The sequence below is a fragment of the Pollicipes pollicipes genome, unplaced genomic scaffold (assembly GCF_011947565.3).
Source record: "Pollicipes pollicipes isolate AB1234 unplaced genomic scaffold, Ppol_2.1 Scaffold_7261;HRSCAF=8764_pilon_pilon_pilon, whole genome shotgun sequence".
In the NCBI taxonomy this organism is placed as follows: Eukaryota; Metazoa; Arthropoda; class Thecostraca; order Pollicipedomorpha; family Pollicipedidae; genus Pollicipes; species Pollicipes pollicipes.
In genome coordinates, this window is record NW_023597054.1 from 61015511 (window position 1) to 61037581 (window position 22071).

The 22071-nt window shown below is 53.4% G+C and overlaps 2 protein-coding genes and 1 long non-coding RNA gene across 5 annotated transcripts; all 3 read left to right on the top strand.

The window, feature by feature from the left end:
* Positions 1-5907: 5907 nt before the first annotated feature.
* Positions 5908-8339, top strand: LOC119112799 (uncharacterized). Of its 3 annotated transcripts, none has more exons than XR_005095787.1 (3): positions 5908-5991; positions 7801-7975; positions 8312-8339. It is a non-coding gene; the product is annotated as an uncharacterized LOC119112799 (long non-coding RNA). The 3 variants fall into 3 exon arrangements; XR_005095786.1 differs by lacking the exon at positions 5908-5991 and adding an exon at positions 6060-6141; XR_005095785.1 differs by lacking the exon at positions 5908-5991 and adding an exon at positions 6126-6257.
* A 96-nt stretch (positions 8340-8435) lies between these two features.
* Positions 8436-12722, top strand: LOC119111704 (X-ray repair cross-complementing protein 6). Its single transcript, XM_037235508.1, has 8 exons — positions 8436-8518; positions 9861-10041; positions 10674-10852; positions 10924-11023; positions 11589-11708; positions 12014-12055; positions 12101-12153; positions 12695-12722. The coding sequence occupies exons 1-8, from the start codon at positions 8436-8438 to the stop codon at positions 12720-12722; spliced, it is 786 nt and encodes a 261-aa protein (XP_037091403.1).
* Positions 12723-12839: 117 nt separating this feature from the next.
* LOC119111705 (X-ray repair cross-complementing protein 5) lies at positions 12840-16584 on the top strand. Its single transcript, XM_037235509.1, has 4 exons — positions 12840-12969; positions 13970-14170; positions 14800-14978; positions 15428-16584. The coding sequence occupies exons 1-4, from the start codon at positions 12840-12842 to the stop codon at positions 15548-15550; spliced, it is 633 nt and encodes a 210-aa protein (XP_037091404.1). The 3' UTR covers positions 15551-16584.
* Positions 16585-22071: the final 5487 nt, after the last annotated feature.

Here is a 22071-nt window from a genome sequence, read left to right on the forward strand (position 1 = left end):
GATTTAACTTTTTGTTGTGTTTCCTACATAACATAGACATTGCTTGCGCCTATCAGGTACGATGAACCCCAAATGGTTATCTTGTTTGAAAATTGAGTTAACCAACGAGCAACGTTGTGAGGAACCATACCCAAAAACGCAAACAACTAAAATTTGCTTTGCTTGCTATTTATTGACACGCAATTAACGCATATTTGGACGCGTTGCCCAGCACTGTCTGTCAATTGCCGTTTCATTCTCAACGTATTGATCCTTAGGCGGACAAAGTTGGCCGTTGATAAAGGTTGGAGAGTAAAGTTAGAGTTGTGTACAAGTTCATCAAAATTAGTACAGTTATGACTTCAACTGAAGCAAAAGCATCACGCTTGTATGTACTTTAAGATAGGTTATAGGTCATTGCCGTCACTGTTGCTTTACGACTCATTTAGCTGCTGAGGCTATATAGCGTCACCTGCCTTTCTGGCAGGAACGGCGGGCACCGCCGGGTCTCGAACACCGTACATCTGGTTTCCCCAGAAGCACAGGAGTTCACCAGATGCGTGTACCGCTGCAGTTTCGGCACCCACAGATAGCTCAGTGATTTTTATCGGTGCGTCTCGGCAATTTAGCAGTCGTTGGCTTTAATGTAAAACACAACCCAACACACGAATCTGGTAACGTGATTTACATAGCTCCGTAACTTTTCCTTAAAAATAGAGTGTTATTTAACTTTCTACCTTTGCTTGATGTCCTGTCTATGAAAGGACGCTATTACTTATCTTCTCATCTGCGGGATTTTTATTCCCAACCCATTTGCAATAAAGAAACTGAACAAGTACCGAACCAAATTGAAGCACTACGAACTGAGATGTAATGGAAATATACTGCGATGTAATGGTGCGAGTATGAACGCATAATGTGTTAATTTTTTAAACTTTTGAAGCTCAAATGGATTATGAACACATAAGACGTATTTATATGCTCGCACGATTGCTTAGCATCACATTGAATTAAGGTAGAACCGTTATCAATCTTTAATGAACCAATGGCCGCGTGTGCGCAAAATTTGTTGCGAATCAGTCCCCAAGTTAGAGAAGAGTCGAATATTAGGTCTTAGTGCTTAGATTCGACAGGGGCTGACCGAGCAACAAACAAAATTTTAACCCAAAAAGAATCCTGGTGCATGCATCAGGCAGTCATGCTGTTCATAGCGTTTGACCAAGGCACGGGGACCGACGCGACCGTTCCGGGCGCGGCGGCCTGCAGCTGCCCCGCCTGGCGCAGCGAAGGGTTGGGGATAGTAGTCGTAAACAAGAAGGTTATCATGCACCCCATCTGATCTGGCGAGGCGAGTCAGATGCTTTGAAATGCCGTCGGAATAAATTCAACGAGGGCTGAGCGTCAAGCTTTAACATGGGTCACCACGAGGAAATGCAATCGGCCAGGATGGATCCTCTTAACAGATCATCATCTATCGCTCCGCTGTAACTGTGACATCCAGCTGGTCAACGCTGGTTAACGTGAAAGCGTATTATTGCTAGTGACACTATTATCACACATCATTCTACCCCTCTGTAATAGAAGGCTGCTAGTACTGCGGTTGCTTCCATGCTTTCCTGACATGGAAGCTTTCACACGACTATCGCCTCTTCGAACAGCCGGTTTCTTAAGGGTCTTGAAGTGGCATGTGCGAAATGTGTTCTGCTAGCAATGCGGCATCCGGGTACTGGGCAACTATGATTGACGTTTTCCTGACGCGGACTAATGGGCGGTGGATGCGACCTCGCTCGCATTTCCAATCAGAGTTAGTAGAAAACACCAGTGGCTTGGTCTCAACTGCACCTCGCGACTGGTACTAGTTTTTAAGCTTTTGGTTTAGTAATTGAGCCCATTTTGACAGGTCAAAGGCCGAACTTTCCAGAAAACCACACATTTTCAGCTTTGCAGCATTATGCATACAATGAAGTTCGTTGCAGCGCCACAAAACCTTAACAGATGTGTTCCTTGTTCCACTTTAAGTTCAATGGTGTATTTTTAGTGCTTTGAGCAAACAGTCATGATTTATCGGTACGTTCATGTGACAATGTTGGTCTGCCGCGCGCGCTCCACGGCATCGTCGGTTGATGACCGTCGCACGCGTCGGCCGTATATCGCCGTGCAGTCTCCCCCAAAACCGTCGCTGTTCCGAAACCAGAAAAACTAGGAAAATGATTTTGGTGTGAATACAGACAAATGGATGCCCCATAGTTAACGGAAAATTTGGCGCGATCGCGCAATATGTCGGAGAGGCATCCTCCGAAGACCTTAGGTGTGTTGTGTCCCCACCAGCCCCCCCCCCCCTCACCCATCGTCACGCACTGTGAGGCTGGGCAACCTCTTCCCTTCTGCCCTGGCAATACTGCCTTCAACGTAACGTCTCAAAGGGATAACGTCTGTCTGACCCTAATTGAGCTGGAGGTGCGAGACAAAGAGGGATGCATCGCTTGCCGTGAAAGCACGCCAACGGTATCCAGCTTTATGTTTTAAAACATCCCGTTTCCGTCGCCCACTCTGCCGATCCAACTAAACCTTTCTTTGTTTCAGTCGGTTCGTCTGATGCGTGCCAAGCGCACTTGATCAATCCACGCCTCCCGACGGATCCAATTTGCCTCTCAACGCAATAGAAGCCTCATTTCTGGTGTACACGGAGCTCTCACTCTGCATGTCATGCAGCGCACCTCCATCACGGTTCTACCTGATCCGCAAAACAGACCCACAGTTTAACACGACATTCGAGTACCTGGCCAGGAGGGCTATTTCGGTCTTTTCAAGTTTCCTTCATTTCAGTTCCCTTCACATCCACCCACGACAAACGCATCGGTGGGGAGATGCTGTATTTCAAATCATCATCTGACAAAGTGGGAAAGCTCGCACGACCTCCCCGCTGTAGAACTCTGCGGCCAGTGTCCGCCTAGTGCACCACGCCGCCCCGGCCGGCCACATAACATGGCGACCGGCTGCGTGAGTAAGAACTGAGGGGGGGGGGGGGGGGTCAATAGCAGCAAACGCAGACTTCAAGCGCCGTACAGTATGACACAGGTGGCAGAACTGAGTTCACTTCCTGTTCGTTTCGATACAGGTGTCCTTACGAAATATCAGAGCATCTATATATCCATTCTCCTCTCGTTTTTCTCCGAGAAATAAACCTACCCATTGCTGTCTCCGCGAAATAAGCCTACTCAAATAAGTCATTGTTGGTACATCATCGCATCTGGCACAACATTGATTGAGAGCCAATCGACGACCGTTATATCTGGAAATCGTGCTCATGAACGCCTCATATGAACGACTCTACCAGTATATTTGTATTGGCCTTGATCACCGCACGGCTCATGCAGTGGCAGGACCTGAGTCACGTTATTATGACGTCATGAATGCCAAGGTGATCCTCAAATACTCTCCCCGCATCAGCCTCCTCATATTTGCGGGCATGTAGTTTGGAAACTCGAGGGGTTTAGGTCTTAAGAAGGGCACGGCTGTGAACTGCACCGAATGACCTTTAACATGGCTATTTAGTTCAAGCGCGTTTCGCGGTCAGCCATGGCGTTGCGCTGAGGATGCCGGCCGTCAAATCGCGTCGGGCACTGTGCATCAGTGCAGATGTCCACTGATGTCCACTCAAACCGGACGGTACCCATCCTGTACTTTTGAGCTAACTGTGTTTGTGGAATATGCCTCATTTCGCGGTGGCGTAATTTACGGAAACTGAAAAAGAAAAAAGCAACGATAATCCCTGAAGCAACAATCACATTTACAGCTGATTTTTAACTATTTTCCAGACAAATCGGCCCATGTGGTTATTGATTTTGACGGGCCAGGTCTCCATCTAAAGCTGAGGGTCCGAACAGCCTCTACATGTGATGATACAACTTCAGGGGCATCTCCCGAAGGCCCAAGAGTGAGGCAAACTTCTCCTTTTTTTCTTAATCCTCATGGACTGCTAACTGCATTTTTAGCTCTTACATATTTCATATTTGACAACCATAAAACGACTCTGTGGGCTGGTCCTCTTTCCCGGAAACACTGCTTCGTGCAGTCCGAGCAGCGAGGACCACCAAATCCTTCCAGCGCATGTGCTGCTCAGTAGTTCAGTCAAGCACCTGTGAAAACATCACGTTGTTGACTTTCATCGCAAATGAATACATAGGGGTGCTGACATTAGTGTGGATAAGCCGAACGCGTCTAAAAAGTCAGGGATATGGAATTCAATTCGATTCCTCGCAGTGCCCGCCCTTCCCCCAGGGTAAGGAGTAAGCGACGCAACACGCTCTCGACACCTCAGTGGACCGTACAGCCGCAGCCATTGCAGAGCCGTAGACAACTTAATACATGCACCACCGGGTGCACAACCATATACCCTAATGTATTTACGTGCAAACCAATTTCGCAACGGACGAACGGAAATGACAGGGTATGGGGACGAATAATAACAGCGATGAATACAAACTCAAGAACATAAGGCGTTGCCAACGTAAGACATTCTTCAATTTGATGCTTACAGCTCACTCCTTCGTTTGCATCCTCACCGTACGGGGAACACATGTGCAGAATCGTGTCCGATATACTTAACATGATGGTGTTTCACCATACCTGATAGTGATGCTCATACTCTGACAGCATACGCCGACGCCACACTCAACACTGAAAAATCGTCACCAACTGAGGGAAGAAAGGTGGATGCTGAAATACGCAAGCTAATCCCGACATCAGTGTCTCAGGCAGCCAGAACTAAAATCAACCCCAAACCCGAATTATATTTTCCAACCCACAGGCATATGATTGTGTGACTGGGTTCTTTTGAGCAGCAAACGTCTGGAACATTGTGGAACCGGCCTAAATGAGGGAAAATAACTTATAGGCACTCATACCCTCGTTATGACGTAATTGTATAATATAGCATTATTGCTAAGCACGAACAAAAGTGCCAAGATTCTGGATCAGCGAGCTTTTTGTTGTTTTCAATTTCCTTCTGGAAACTTTCTTATCATTAAAAAATGTATCATTGACAGTTATTTTTTCCTGATGAGCTATAACTTGAATATGATTTGCAGCCTAAGGTTGATTGATCTGTGGTTAAAAAAATGTGATGAGTGTGTATATATACCTTATTGGCATTTGTGTTTGTTGCATTTTTCCAACACACTATAATCTTTCTACAATCATTCATAATGTTGTGCAGGATATTGTCCTTTCCACTCTATAGGATCCCACTACCTATGATTTTTTACTGAGGACAGGTGTGTGAAACCCAGGGCTCTAGTTTCCCAAATGCAGGCCTGGCTGAATTAAACTGAATCTACTATCATTATTGCATGCATAATGTTTAAAAATTGATTCCATGAAATAACATATAAGTTGCACATTGGCACTCACTGCACCTTGGCCATGGGCATAACTTGGTGTTAACTGTGAGGCAACCTCTCAGTATTGTGACAGAAACTGAAAAATAAATTATTTTCAACAAAGTTGCATCAGTGAGTCATATGGCTGAAATCAAATTGGCAGCACCAGGAAATAGTGTGCCCTAGGCCAATTCACACCTCATTTCAGCCAATGTTCATCCTGAAATTTGCCCAGTCTCAGCCTCGAGACCAGCATCCCATTCTCCGCACAACCCGGCTATCAATTTTTCCCAAGGCCCCGTCGCCCAGGCTATATCAATATCATACTTAACCGGTAGGTAACATGCTTCTGTAAACAACGTACAAGAGTTTCTCCGGACGTTTGCTAACCGCTTCCCCACGCTCCCCACTGGACATCAACCGAACGACCTCACGGCGTCTTAACAGCAACTCGCAATCAAATGAGAATTGGGGTGCCAAATGGTGATGATTTTCCACTGTCATGGAACGAAAATAAATTCACGATGCTCACCACCACATAGGCCCTCCTCCTCTGTTGAGCATTGTGTTACCGGACAGCGCTGTTTAGTATCATTATGTGTGCTAAACTCCGCCAGTTTAGCACGAATCGGTACTAAACACGGTTCCCCTCTTAGCACGAATTCGTACTAATTAGGCTCGCGGCCGTGTTGGGGGGGTATTCATTTTAGCTTGTTTGGTCTTGTTCTGCTTGCCGGGTTGGTGGGTTCTGAGCGTTCTGGGTCTGGCGAAGATTGTGTTGGTAGGTAGGACTTTGGCCCTCGGGTGAGGCATTTAGGAAGCTTAATTTCTGTGACAGTGGTAGTGGATTGAACTTCTGCAATCTAGCTAATGTGAAGACGAGAGGCCCGTACGCAGGTGACGAATTCTGATCAGAGCATCCGCCGAGATTTCCATGTCACCTTTCGCTTCAACTTAAAACTTCAGTTCGGGTGATCCTTGCGTTTCACCGGGCGTTTTCTAGATCCGAAAAGTGGCGGTGCTTATGGTGGATTGCTACCTTATTGGCCAGTACATGGAGACCAGTGACTTGCAGTCATTCAAATCTTGTTTCATGTGGGTGACTCAACCACCACTTGCTCATGCAGCTTTTGAGTGCATTCACATAAGAATGACAGTCACAACTGCTTATGAAGAATGATCACTGTATGATACTATCAAGGGGCTTAGGATACTGTTCACCAAAAGTCCTTGTGCACACATGTTGAAAAATTATGGTGAAGCTAGGCACACATGACTACTGAATGTGGTCCTCTCTCTCTCAATTTTCCCACCCTGCACCCTGACCCTGCACCCCTGCATAACCTCACTTTTGCACCACACAACCTTTGTATCACCCCACCATGCACCCCTCCTCCCCAACCTTTCATCCTGACCCTCTTTTCCAGTAGAGGACCTATGTTTGCCATAGCAATTACCTTCAGTATTGAATGCTTGCAGATTGGCAAGCAATTTTGGGTAACTGGAGAGAGAATACACTGAAATAGTCTGACTTGCATGGTGAGAAAATTGTCTACTTGACTTGCCTGTGACAAAAAATAATCCATTCTTGTCTTGGCCAGTCCTCTCATGATTTTCTATGGAAGCTAACATCTTTGCAACATTAGCTATATCATCATGTAATTTCAGTTGCAGTCATGGGACATTCTGTGGTGCATTGTATATTGCCCACCCACGTAGCTCAATCATTTGAGGCACCTGCCTTCTAGCATAGTGGTGGCGGGGTGATGGGTTCGAGTCGTGTTACTGTTCGCTGTCTGGTATTGGCAGGAGGCATATTCTTGGAATGTGTTACACATGCAAGTGGGTGCAATTTTCCAATCACTCAGCATTTGAGGCAGTCTTTTCAAGACTTATAATGTACTGTGGACACAATATGCTGTTCCACTCAGTAATTTTTTCTCCTGTTTTGTTTAAATTGTGTACTTCCTAACTTAAGTTATGGGCACAAAATGACCTCTGATGTTGGCATGTCCTTGAGCTCTTATCATCATCATGATGGGTTGGATGGCCAGCAGCTGGTGGCAGCCCACTCTGGGCCAAATGGCATCAGAGGGTGCTGCAGGCTACTGAGCATTACAGGATGGTTGATGCCTGCTTCAAACTTAAAAAACTTTGGCTGTGAAAGGTGCCCCAGTTAATTTTGTTTTCAGTGGTGATTGGTGTTTTGGAATGGCAATTTATGTTGAAACTGTTGAATTTGGAATAGTTTCCTGCAATACTGGTGGTGTGAACAATGTAAAGGCTGGCCTGTTTGAGTAATATTGGAAATGCAAGTTGCAACAGCTGTTAAAATGAATATTCCATGCTGACCTGTATTTCCTAGCTCTGACACACTGCTGTCCTTACTGGGCTTGACAGCTTACCTGCATCAGTATACCATTGATATGTGTTGTTACAGGATCAGTATGGCCGACTTCGACCCTCAAGATAGTGATGAGTCGGGTGATGAGGACAGCTGGAAGGATTCAACCCATTCTGGCCGTGATGGTGCCATTTTTCTGGTGGAAGTATCCCCAGAAATGTTTCAGAAGCGGGAGGATGAGGAAGATAGCTTTTTACAGCTGGCATTAAGGGTATGGTGTTCCCCCAATAGAAGCATCAATCAGGTGCAATTCAATTTTGATGCTGTGTCAGATTAGTGTGAATGATTGTCATGCATTATGATATGACTGACGATAATCTCTCGAGGGAGGGTGTCCATGTTCCGGCTCCCTCCCCTGTCCCCCTTGCGGGTAAGGTTGGCATGTTAGCTCTGCATGTATAACATTTGTAAAGGAATATTATTCCATTGCATAACTTTCTTGATATGCTACTGTTGGGCTTCTCCATAATATGCTCCAGTCAAAAGCATCTTCCAGTCATGCCACAAAGCTTCTGTAGTACCAGTCGAACCAGCTGTTTCTCCACAGTGCTCCCTCTCCATGATCGTCAACAAGGGTCATCAGCTCCAGCTCCGACTACGTTGGGGTGGTGCTGTTTGGCACAGAGAAGAGCCGCAGTTCCAGCACCGACAACGTGTACGTGCTGCAGGAGATGACACTGCCCGGGGCGCCGGCCGTACTGGACCTCGAGCACGTGATCAAGGGTAAGGCGCTGGTGGCTGACGCTGGCTACAGGTGGGAGGAAGGGCCCTTGCCCCAGGATTTCCCATGCTTCCACATGGTTTCGGCGGTGACTATGGCACTAGGTGGTTTTACTGTCATAGATAGGTTTGGAGTGGTTAGTGTGTACAACTGCCGGAAATTTTGACCACTATTCATCATTCCAAAGCTTGGGAGCTAGGGTGAGAAATGACAGATATGGTCAACAAAGTGAGGATGTTTTTGCATTCCTGCATTCAAATCTTGCATGCGATAGAATTGATCATGTGTGATAAAATGGTTGAATAATGGTTTGGTTGTACATGGGAGTTTTCAAAAGTTTGTGCATTACTAACATGGTCTTCGGGTATTTTGCTCTAACCTCCCAGTCAGGTAAGTTGACAATTCTTCTGATAAACCCGTGAAAATGTATTGCTTTGCATGGGTGTTGTGGGAACCATTTGGTGCCAATTGATTGCCGTGGTTTGTTTGATTAACATTGACATGGACTGAATCGCTCCTCTTTTCACCTGGAAGAAACTAGCAGACTCATATTGACACTGTTAGCCATACAATTTCTAATGACACTGACTATGTGTGCAAAATGGAAACGTACTCGGCTGGTACCAGGCTGGTGCGAGGCTGGTGCTACGTAAGGTCGTAGTTTGATTTAAAGAAGTGCCGGATGCAACACATGGAAAGCTCTGGGCAGTATCATATTGCGGTAAGCTACTCACGTACATTTGTTACCATGATGAGGTGAATTAAGTTGTATTGCTTGTGTGTTCTTAGCATTGCTGCTATGCTAGCAGACCTTATTTGATCAGAAGCTTGTTCACTAACAGATGCGTTCTTCCTTGCAGGAGATATGGACGAGTTCCGCAGAGAGATAGGCATCAGCAGCAAATTCGCCCTCGAAGACGCCTTATTCCAATGCTTGTCAATGTTTACCAACACGGACAAGTGAGTACAATCACAGGCATTCGTGGGAAGGACTATTTAAGTCAGTGATGGGCGGTTTGCTTCGCGCTATGGTGCAGTGCTTCCTCTTGCATTCCAAATGTATTTCATAACTGAGGTCTAGTTAGTACATCAGGGGATAGGTGTGCACCATGTTGTTCGCGCTGTTGACACCAGTTAACATTCCACCTGGCATGCTCTCCTTGAGTACACAATACTGGATTTGGCGTTGTCACTGAAGCGCCGTGTACACCCACTCGCCGAAGCACGTACGTCTGGGCCCCATGATAACTCCCAGTCGCACCACAGCGCGCGGCCCACCCCCTGTGTTTGTGCGCTGCGCCCATCCCCGTCGCGCCAGTCGATCACGCATGGCGCCGCGCGCCCTCCAACGCCCTCTCACGGCCGCCGATCGCAGGACCCATAAGCTGCACTCGAAGCGCTTGCTGTTGTTCACGAGCCGCGACCGTCCCGTCGACGCCGACTCGGTGGACCTGCGGCGTCACGTCCACCAGAGGGTCAAGGATGCCCGCGACAACGATATCGCCGTCGATCTCTTCCCGCTCGGCAAGGCCTTCGACGTGGCCGCGTTCTACTCGGTGGGTGGTCGGGCGGCGCGGCGGCGGCGTGGTTTCACGCCCCGTGGCTGTGTGTTTCGGCAGTGCCTCCGACGCCTGGAAGCGGCGGGTTTGACCCTCCTCGGTGGGGAGCGTTGGCACGCGGCGGGCGGCACGTCCGGGTCCTGGCGGTCCATGTGGGTGCTGCTGCTGCCCCCAGAACAGTCCCCCTGGCGCGTCTGTGTGCTGTGGACGGGTGGGCCAGCGGAGAACAGTCCCCCGGGCGCGTCTGTGTGCTGTGGACGGGTGGGCCAGCGGAGAACAGTCCGCACGCTGGACATGCTCGCCGCTGGACAATCGACAGCTGTCGATATTCCAGGGACAAACACGGTCGTCCAGGCAAATGCTTTGTGCGTCAACGCGCACGACGCCTTAGAGGTACGGCCGTAGCATCGGCTCCCACTGTTCGGTCCCGAGCATCGTGGTTTTGTTCCGGTCATGTGGCGTGCACTGGCATCCATTGCTTGATCTCGACTGTATAATGTTCGCACCCAGGTGTGTTTTATAACTGACTGAGAGACGAGCTTAAAAGCGGGTCCCGGTGGCGGCGTTTCTAGGTCCGTAACTAGGTCTAGGTCCGGGAGGTGAACTGAGCAACTATGACTTGTCAACAGGAGGTGTTGTTCGATAACGCATCGGACGAGCGGCCGCCGACCGCCGACGTCTCGGACAAGCTGGAGGAGCTGCTGGCGCGCGTGCGACAGAAGTCCTACAAGAAGAGGGTGCTCGGCAAGATCCCGTTCGTGCTCGGGGAGGGGCTGAAGCTGGCCGTCGGCGTGTACAACCTCATCCGGTGAGAGCGCGGCGTGGGTCCGTGACGAGCCGCGGGGTGTCTGGCGTTCGGACGTGACCGTCGGGACCCAGGCACGCCTGGGAGAGCGCGGCGTGGGTCCGTGACGAGCCGCGGGGTGTCTGGCGTTCGGACGTGGCCGTCGGGACCCAGGCATGCCTGGGAGAGCGCAGCGTGGGTCCGTGACGAGCCGCGGGGTGTCTGGCGTTCGTACGTGGCCGTCGGGACCCAGGCATGCCTGGGATGTTGACGTTCACCTGTTGCGATGCAGTGCCAACATGATGGTCGTGTACGGCAGGTATTTTCCCCGCCAGATTCGTACAAAAGCATTACGTCTGTTTCGTGTTTATTAGCGTCATTGCCACAATTACCGTCAGCTGGCGGCCGGCGTCGGTTCTCGGAAAGCGCACTGCATAGCTCATCTGTTCATCTCAACTGACCTGGTCGCGGACGTCACTCTCCATCCGCCGGCCGGCCGGCCGGCGCGACAGCTCCCATCCACTCCCTATTCCCACTGTCACCCGTGTGACCTGTAGTGCGCCTCGCTGCCAGCAGCCGGTCCCGCCGCTGCCGCCGCCACCGCCGCCTCCCCATGCCGATCTCCCGCCGGCGGCGCCGTGACCCACGACCTCGTCACCCTCTGCGCCGCCGCGACGCCGCGCTTCGCCGCCTCCCGTGACCCGTCACGCTGCCGCTCGGCCGCAGGCCGGCCACCAGGCCGTCGTCCGTGCTGCTGGAGAAGAACACCAACCAGCGGGTGAGCTCGATCACGACGTACGTGGCCGGCGAGCGCACGCTGCACCGCTCGGAGATCAACCACTGCCAGAAGGTCGGCGACCGCCAGATCGCCTTCAGCAGTGTGCGTATACCCGGCCCGGCCGGGCAGCGGGACGGCATGTACGGGTGCGGGTACGGGTGCGGGTACGGGTACGGGTACGGGTACGGGTACGGGTACGGGTACGGGTGCGGATACAGGTACGGGTACGGGTGCGGATACAGGTGCGGTGATCCGGAAGATGGAGTGATCGGGGCTTTTGGCCGCTGGCACCTCGGCCGGTATGGGTGCTGCCGTGAGGGGGGCATGCTGAATTGATAGTTGCACGTAAGGGCTGAAGAGGGTGGCGGCCGGCCGTGACCGCGCGCCCTCTGTGTACGTGCGTGCAGGACGAGGTGCGCGAGCTGCGCGCCATCTGCGAGCCGGGCCTGGTACTGCTGGGCTTCCAGCCGGCCAGCCACCTGGACCCGCTGCAGCACGTGCAGCCGGCCAGCTTCATCTACCCGGAGGAGAACTGGATCAAAGGCAGGTGCTGAGACGCGACTCAGGGCGTCCGGCGCGCCTGCTCGGAGAGGCGGGTGTCCCGGCTGAACGCGTGCTTCTATTTTGCTTGGGGCACTCGTTTCGCTAGTTCGCTGTTTAGATCACTAGTTTGCCTTCAGGTCTATGGGATTTCCCCGGCTCTCAGCCTTTGTGTGTTTGTCACATGCCTGAAGTCCTTAATAACGTCAGTACGGGCATGGGTCATTTCTTGATCATGACCGCCATGTAGCGCACTTCTGAGATCAATCCCTGATGTCACGAGCAGATAAGTATGCACATGCTGTCAGTGAAGTAATTGATCGCCGCAACATCACGTGGCATATGAAGCGCGTCCGTCAGCACCGATGCTGCACGGTCCGACTCTGCCCCTTCAGCTCTGCGGAAAGCCTTCGGCACTACCCCGCCGGGTCACCATGCCCCGGCCGTCTGCCTCAGCGGTCAGCCTGGTCTAGTCCCGGGCCGTCTGCTCCCCCAGTAAGTGACCTAACCGCTGGTCCCTCGCCAGTCAACGTGTCTCCCGCGAGCAGGTGTCGCCAGTCCTCCGCCGCGTCCTAGCCCCCGTCTCTCCCTCGCCAAGCCGACGCCGCGTGATCAGCTCCGCTGTAACCGGCAGGCAGCCGCCAGCTGTTCGCCGCTCTGCTGCGGCGCTGCTCGGAGCGCGCCCTGGTGGCCATGTGCCGTCTGGTGGCGCGCCGTAACGACACGCCGCACCTGGTGGCGCTGCAGCCGCAGCCAGAGGTGGTCAGCGACGGCGTGCAGACGGCGCCGCCCGGCTTCCACGTCATCTACCTGCCGTTCGCCGGTCAGTGGCGCCGCCGGCCGCCGCCGGGGCCGCGGCCCGAGCGTCCGGACGTGACCCGGGTGGGGGGTAGTGCAGGATCGCGCGGAGCGTGTCGGGTGTTAGTCGGGCGGCTCGCGGACCGGCAGCTGGCGCCGGCGGGTGAGGGACTGGGCGATAGGCAGACGGCGGTGGCTGCTGCGGGCGGGGACGAACGCTGCTAAGGATGGAGGGTATGGGATAGCCTGAGCCATGCTGAGGTTGCGGAGCAGATTATGTCGCCTCGCGTTGTAGAATAATACGCATTGCGCGGTGGGTGCCGTGCCGGCGGAGGCAACAACTGTTTCAGTTTGGTTGTCAAGTGATCGCTGTCTGTAGTGTTCTTTCCACTGTCCATGGGAGAGAAGTCAGATATGATGACAAATTGATATCTGACTGATGATCACAGACTAGGATCTCACTGATCCCATGGTATAGCATGTTGAGTTCGAGAAGGAGCATGCGGCTGCAAAGGTATTGATGACGTCACAGATCCGATTTGTCAATTTTAGTACCTTACAGCTGCCTCAAATTTATCATATAAATAGTTTTGTGGGGTTCACAATGGTGGTGGTGGAGGGGAGAGGGTGCACAAGATGTGCACCCCAGAACAGCGAGCCTCGAGACAGTGAGCGCGAAGAGCACCGGGTCAGAACGAAATGGCCCGGTGGATGACTTACGTAGCCCCGACTCAAAAAGAGCTCCATTTCTCCCCGGCAGAAGAACGTTAACGCTAGCAACAGCCTGCTTTTTGTCGTCGGCAGACGATATACAAAGTTATAATAGCCGAAGCTAAAACCGTTTGGCCTAATCAAATTAGGTTCATGGGGCACAGTTAAACAATTTTTTAGCTGCGTCAGCGACACCTTCTGTATCGTCACATAATCTGCCCACCGTACAGACTGTGCTCACAATGACTGAGTTGTTCCGTTCCATTGCGTGCGGTGTGCGGCGCGCAGCTGCTGACGTCACCGGCCTGTTGCAGACGACGTCCGCCAGCTGTCGCTGCCGGCGCCGCGGCGCGCCACGGACGAGCAGATCGAAGCCGCCCGCGCCATCGTCACCAAACTGCGCTTCAAGTACGCGCCCGAGAAGATCGAGAACCCCCAGCTGCAGAAGCACTGGATCAACATCGAGGCTTTGGCGCTGAACCGGCCTGATGTGGAGGAGTTCACTGATTACACCGGTGAGGGGCGGGCGAAGAGGGCACCGATTACACCGGTGAGGGGCGGGCGGGGAGGGCGGCGCCCGCTCGCCGGCCTGCGGAGACGGACAGCCTCGCGGTGCGTGACTCGGGACAGGCCTGGTGCGGTGAGGTCGGTCGGCGCAGTCACCGGCGGTAGAGGCCTCTCGTGCCGTTTGCGGTTGTGTACTTGCTCCCCGCGCGCTCTGCGCCGCCAGTGGTGTCGCGCAGAGGGTACCCGGATATCTCTGTGCACTTATATCAAGTCTCCGTATGAATGTTTAGGACGGATTTTGCGGATTTTTGCGGTGGTCAATGCAGGGCCGACAGCCGTCTTTAAGAATCTGTTCTTGCCATTGATACCGAAACCTTTCATCGCGCAGAACATCACCGGTTCGAAACCCAGTCAAGGAAGTCATAAACACGCACCAGCTCCAAACCATTCCTGGCCACTGCGTCGTGCGGACAGTGACCCGACTCTAAGACCCAAACCTAGCATCATCTGACTTGGCCATCTGTCGCCGCGCGCGACACCGTGGCGCACCGCGTCCTCGGCTTCATTGCCTCAGTGAACTGAAGAGTAGGTGCCGGCCATCCAGTCCGGTGACGACCAAAACCGCGCCCTGTTTCAGCACCGGACGTGGAGCGGATCAGGAAGAAGGCGGGGCCGCTGATTGAGAAGTTCCAGGAGCTCGTGTATCCGGAGGGGTACGACCCGCTGGCCAAGAGCAAGCCGCGGGCGCCCGCCGCCAAGCGGCCCAAGCTGGACCCCGACGCCGTGGACGTGCGCGCCCTGGCACTCGAAAAAAAGGTGAGGCCGTCGACCGCGGTCGCCGGCCCGACCCCCGCCCCACTTCCCTTCCCGGTATTCTTCTCTCCTACCGGCGGTGAAGCTTTCTCGTCAGCTTTTTGTTCGTGACAGAACTGCTGGGCCCTCGCTTTATGGTATGTTCTGGTATGAATGTTGTGCTGCAGTTCTTATGGGATTTCATTATACAAGAGATTGTCGTAAGCACTAGCATAGCAGACTCGCACCAGTCTCGGGCAGTGAGTCTCGCAGCCAGGTCCTGTTGGTCACGTGTCACACGGTCTACCGCTAAACATCGGCGTCTGCTTCATCGCAGGTCCTGTCATCCCCATTCACAGCATGTTTGCTCGTTCGTGATGTATCGCGGACCACGCCGCAACGCCTGTGGCCGTCCTCACCGCTGAGGGCGGCGTCCGGACCAGCCCTCGCCTAAGCCGCGCCTTCCGTCGCAGGTCCACACGACGACGATGCCCGTGCTGAAGGCGTTCCTCCAGGACGCCGGCGTGTCCGTCAGCGGTCTGAAGAAGGCCGACCTTGTCCAGGCCGTGTACGAACAGCTGGAGCAGAAGCAGTAGCGGCCGGCGCCCCGTCAGCCGGCGGTGGGCCGGGACGGCGGGGCCACGGCGCCAGTACCCGCCGACATGGCGGCGGTTGAGCGCTCTCGACGTGCTGCGGCTCTTCTGCCGTGTCTTTTGCTGCTTGCTTTGTGATGATTATCGTTGAGTTTCTACTGATTTTTGTACGGACTAGACCAGAGTGGTATGTACAGTTGAGCGTGTGATGTTTTTGTTGGATTGGCAGTGTTTGTGGCTACATTGGCGGTGTTCTACACGATGTCAAGACTTTCCATTGACTGTCTGGTGTGTGCGTGCGTGTGTGACTTGTGGATGCCTTCAGCCACCCAGCGACCACGGGCGCTCGTGGACGGTTTTCCTGTCGTTACCGAGCATTATCGGACTTACAAGTGAAGTGCCTCAACTGCAACGATCTCTGACCCGCATAGTACAGAAAACGCACAATACATGCTTCGATAAACACTCGTTTGCTGTTTGTACAGTCTGTTAAAATGTGCGATGTTCTTGGCCGTGTTATGGATTTGTTAGTGGGTTGTTGGCGTGAACAGTGTTGTTTCAGAAGAAGCCAGAATTGGTTCGCCACAGTCGTGCAAACTTCTGCGCAGTCGCACAGGCGACAGTAGCCGATGGGAAATCGCCGAATGCGTCGTTGCTTGAAGAGTCAACAGATGGCGTTGGGTGTCAGCAAACATTTGCGAAGCGGGAACAGCGCGCGGTTTCGGTTACGAAGTGTAAATAATAAAATGTCTCAGCGGATTATCATGTTGCATGGATTATGCGAGTGAAGCGTTTATTTTACCCGTCATTTTTCGCACGCTATTATTGAGGGCGTTATTGTCAGCGCCATAGAACAAATAGATGTCGGAACAAGCACGCGCATTGTCACGGTCACCGAGCGCTTAGGCAGGGCCCTGCTACGTTAAGGCCCAGCAACCTGGGCCCACTGATGTGATTGGGATTTGCGTCCAGTTTCTATCGCTATTCGAACTGTGGGTCACAGAGCGTGCATGAAGTAGATGTACAAATATATCATGTCTCAGTATTTGGCCTGGCTTTCGCCAATTATTACGTCCACGCCGAAATGCGCTCCGTTACGCGCCCGCCGTATGCATATCCGGCTGCCAGAGCAGCCAACCCGAAATATCACCCTGCCGCGCTCTGAGACTGTTCCTCGGCGACAGGTTTGGAGGCAGATGTAGCCGATTTAAGTCATTCAGGATCGACATTGGCCAGCGCACCAGATATTTGTCAGACGAGAACACAGAGTGTCGCCAAAGGTCCACGGCGCGGCAAGCGACTTAATCAGCGGAGGTCGCCACGCCCTCTCCCGGCAATGATCTTGTTTGTGGTGATTGCTTGCTGGCGAAGGTAGGTCGATCAGGCTCGTCTCCTTTGAACGGAATGGGAGCGAGTCTGACCTCTCGCAGCAACGACTTTGTTCACGCTATCAAAGCTGCAGGGCTCGAGAGGATTTTGAGACCTGACTTCAGATGCCGTGCTTCGTCGGGGCTAAAGCACGTCGGTGTGCATTGAGTAACAGAGGGCTGGTGCTGGTTAAATTTTCTCGCTATCTTTCTCGCTATTTTCTCACTATAGAATGTTGTCAGACCTTTACACAAGTGCTGCATATCTAACCCGTGCGTTTCAGTCCAGGTAATCATGACTAAACTGGCCCCGTATTATTGTTCGCGACTTTGCATCTTATGTTGTGCTGCGTGTGTCCCATACCTCGATAGCTTTTCGTTCTCGGTCGAGCGTTATCCTCGCGTTTGCCATTTGCTAACGCCTGTTACGCGCCCGGACGCCGCAAGGCTTCCTGGAGCCTGCGTCGGGGTGCGTTCGTGCAAAGCTGCCCAGTGGCCCGCGCGCGGACCTGATCGATTTCACGCCCTTCCCGCCAGCACCAGATCAATTACGATACAAACCCAGCGGGGCAACACCGCATAGCCCAGTGCGAGAAAGCACAGCTCTCCTGCTGGTCTTCCGCTATAGGCCAAGTATCGATGAGTTGAACCAACGGGTCATTCGGTGCCTTGCCTGACCTCACGTCCTTGAACAACCGACTTCTCTGCGCGCTGGCTGACCGGCGGAGGACTCTGCGCTGGAACAGCGCTCCGGTTCATCCCATCGCTCCACCGCGTCACACGCGCGTAACAACGGCCCATCCCATCGCTCCACTGTGCCACACGCGCCGAGCAATGCCGTACGGCTCGCGCGACAGGTAGACGAGGCATTCGTGATTAATTCGCAAAATAACAGCTCTGTCGCGGCGGATCGCCGCCGTCCGGTGCCCGCCATATAAATATTTGACTAGCGACGCTTTTTGTCCGCTCTTCAGTGTCAAAAAACCGGCCACAAATACCATAATGGGGTGCACGCTAGCCGATGCGGCGGCCGTGCGCCGCTGCCAAAACCGAATTAGAATTATTGAATATGAATAGATTAGCGGCGCGTGGGCGGTCGCGTTAGGGCCGTGTGACAGGCGTGATTAGCTAGGGGAGCCGCGCGGGGGGAGGGGGGCACGGTGGCAGCTCGAGACCGGACTCGACCGGACCTGACCACCAGACCGCACCGGCCGGACCAGACCTCTGGCGTGACCCAGCCGGCTACCGGAGGCCAGACGCGCGGCCAGGCCGCCGGCCGGCCGGGTGAGCGGGGCGCGCTCCCACGCGTCTGGTGCCACTACCGACGCCGGTCCAGCGCCGCTCGGCCCCGCTGACAACTATGACCTGGCTTTCTCAGTCTGTCGCTCCTGGACTCTTCCGGATAGCAGAAATAAATAGCAGGCTTCGAAAAAACTCACCGTGCAAAGGCCGATGAAATGACAAAATGCGGCTGAATTGAATGTTCTGGAAGTACTGCTACTGTTGGTTTTCGTTTTGTCAAGTTTTGCGATTGAGATATTGGGTCACATTTCGTTATACCGCACAAGACGTCACACTCGAACAGGTCCTGGCCAAGCGTACGGTCGCCCGGCCGTCGAGCTCAGCATTCATCGGTGAACGATGCCTGCCCTGCCGCTGCCTCCGGATGTCACCACTGATTGTTTTGGCCGAAATATGCCCCGATCTTAGTGCTTTCAGGCTCGTGAGCTACAGCGTTCCAGGCCTTCATAGGGACGTGGTTACGAATGCCTGGCTTTGTTCTACAGCCTGTCTTTCTCAGCTCAAAACTCCATATGGAACTGAAACATTCCCCTCGAGAGACGGCCTTACGACTGCGCGCAGATGTGGCCTGCCAGCGGTGTACCGCAGCGTTCATGCGTCGCTTCGAGGATGCTGGTCGGCGGGCGGATGTAACCCGTGTTAACTAGCAGAATGCCTGGGAGGCAGCTGTAAATTAATCACAAATCGGCAGCGCCGGATCACGCGATGTTTTGGCCTCCAGCAATCTTTGAGAAGGCCGCGAACTGGCTATCATGAGTGAGCCTGGCGCGAGCCTTGATGCCTGGCGGCTCGGCTGCTGTTTTTTGGTTTGGTTCTGCTAGTCTGAGATGTGGAAATAACTGTGGACTAGCAATGTAGCCATGGTTTTCGCATAACTGACCGACGAGCGTACGAACGATTTCGGCAAGCTGGCGATGCCCAGGTCATATCTTGTATGCGTGACACACGGTCAAGACCCGGGTTGCGTGTTATTGTAGAGCTCCGATTTATATGATAGATTTGTGTCAAGAAACAGGCCCACGATCTGCAAGACTCATTTTATAAATATATGCTGTCCATCTAACTCCTACACGGCAGCATCAAACTCCCAAATCGCGACACCCTCGAATTATCGCGACACGATCAGCTTCCCAAACCAAAAGCCCCTTCATGCATGTGCACCTCCCACCACGCCTGTTACGCCTGGCCCGACCTGCCGTCCTCTGTCCCTGCCATGGCCTGGCCGGCGCCCGTGACCCGGGCAGGACGCGTCCCCGGCAGGCCGACGCGGTAATGTGCGGTTGACTGTGAACTATTCCCGGGCGGGCGGCGGGGCGGCCCGGCGCCACTGCGCGCCGGCACCTTCTGAAGGTCTGAGTACAAGGCAGCGCACGGGCCCGTCGCCCGTGGCGGCGCCGGCCGACTGTAATGACCGGCTGTGACCGGCAACCCTTTGGTAAGGCCACCGGCGTCAAACGCGCCCGACCGATTTTTTGCCACGGTAACGGCGACGCGGCGTCATGGAAGAGATGAGAGGGCGCAAGAGCTGCTATTGATTGGATAATTGCAAGGGTAGGTGTCGTAATTAGCGAGCGCTTGTCTGATACCAGCCCGGCATAGCATCAGACGTCGGTGATAGGCGCTCCGATGGAGGAAGCCCGCAGCGTTGGAGAGAAGTCATAAACGAAGTCGCTCTGATTGAGGAAGTCCGCAGCGTTGGAGAGAAGTCATAAACGAAGTCGCTCTGATGGAGGAAGCCCGCAGCGTTGGAGAGAAGTCATAAGCGAAGTCGCTCTGATGAAGAAATGGAGGAAGCTCGCAATTTTCGAAATATGTCATAAGTGAAGGCGCTCTGATGGAGGAAGGTCGCAGTTTTAAAGAGAAGTCATAACCGAAGTCGCTCTGATGACGGAAGCTCGCAGTTTTGGAGAGAAGTCATAAGTGAAGTCGCTCTGGTGGCGGAAGCCGCAGTTTTGGAGAGAAGTCATAAGTGAAGTCGAAGTCACTCTGATGGAGGAAGCCCGCAGTCTTGGAGAGAAGTCATAAGCGGTCGCTATGCGACGATCAGAACCTTGTCAACGGAGTTCGTGTCGTTTGTAGGATGCTTGTTTTGACGTCAGTAATGACAGTTTAGTATCATGCTGTGTGTGGTTAAACGAACTGAAAATAACTGCCTGGGTGCACAGTAGGGTAGTTTCGTTATTCTTATGCACACAATGATCGTTTTGATGTTGTTGATTTGTTTCAATACCTAAGCAAAATGCGTCACACACGCTGTGCTTCCAGGACCGAGGGCTGAAGAACGTCACAACAAGCAGGCAAGGTAGTACTGACCTGACGCCTTACAGGTAAACCATATTCGTCTGAAGCCTGTCACATTTTCCCTGCCGCTAACGGACTATAACGCTCCCGTTTGAGAATTTTGCAGTCGACACATGAACACAATATAAATACAAACCGATAGCCAGGAAGACAAAAAATCCGCATAAAACAAAGAAAAGGCATTGTTCAATGCTGCACCCTAAATGCATGGCACGAATCACCTCGTAATGGATGAGTTGAAAATGGAACATTTCCGTTGAAAAAACACGTTTGCGACTCACCGTCACACCTTATGAGTGGTCATTGGCCAACCCTTCCTGTTCCAAAACGACCCGTCCACCACAGAGCGTGTATTTAGAGCTGTTAGCGGCCGGTACCGGCGTCCGGGCCATCTGTGAGGCAGCGGTCGTCCCATTGTCGAGGCGGAGGTGACCCGGGCGATGAGGAGGGGTGCCCCGCCCCCGGCCCTGTCACCTGGCCGGTGACATCTGTCGAACCGGTGGCGGCGGCGACCGGGTCTTCCCCGCCGGCCCCTCCCCCTGACCGAAGTGTCTCCCCTCCCCAGCTGCCCAGCTGGAGCGGACGGCCCCCGCCCCTGGCCTCCGGCCAGGTCCGGGCCCGACCCCTCCGGGCAGGTCCGGGCCCGACCCCTCCGGGCAGGTCCAGGCCCGACCCCTCTGGGCAGGCCCAGGTCCGACTTCCTCCGGGCAGGCCCAGGTCCGACCGCTCCGGGACTCGGCCACCCCCCGCAGCCTCTTGCTCATCCGTGAGGTCGACCTGGTCAGCCAAAGACACGTGCTGTGTGACGATAATTTATGGTAGCATGCGTCATTTTCTTATCATATTTGTGGTAAGGCATGTGCAAACAACGTTGCATGTTTTCAATAATCCGTGATCTCCTTACAAATGAGGCAATTCAGGCTAGCACATTGCGCGTTTATTTTTTCCGTGTAACAATGGCGGTCACACTTGGCCGCAGCCCAAACCCGTGGGATCGAGCTGCGAAAAGTGCAGCGGTGTGCGACAGGCGAACCTGGAGCTGAGCTCTAAGCCGCGGCACTCACCACAGCCGATCCCGTCTGCTTTGCCCCCCAACAGGCAACACACGCGGAAGTTCAGGGACCGGCAGAGCTCCGTCCCAGTGGAGGCGCCGAGGCCACCGGCAAGCAGGCGGGGACAACGCCGGCAGGCAGGCATCCTGGCTGGCCAGCACTGTTCAGCACCGCTCTCGTGCGCCATGCGTTTGATCAGCAGGTTCGTCAGCTCAGCCCGGTGCGGGACGTGCAGCTACGACAAGCTCAACCGGAAGAGGTTCGTTGCGGCCGTTCCAGGAATGCTGGACATGGCGTAGGTATGTAGTAGGTGTGCACAGGCATTTACAAAGTTCAAGAGCGTGTCATTTCCCCTCCCGTTTTTGCCAAACCCATTGTTGTGAGTGGCAATTTGCGCGTTTTTTGTACACACCTTCCATGCCCTCTTGCCAGCTATCTCACCTCAGTCGATTTAGCGGGCAGTTCCGGTACCAGCGCTATTGGCAGCCTGTCGGCTCTGTCC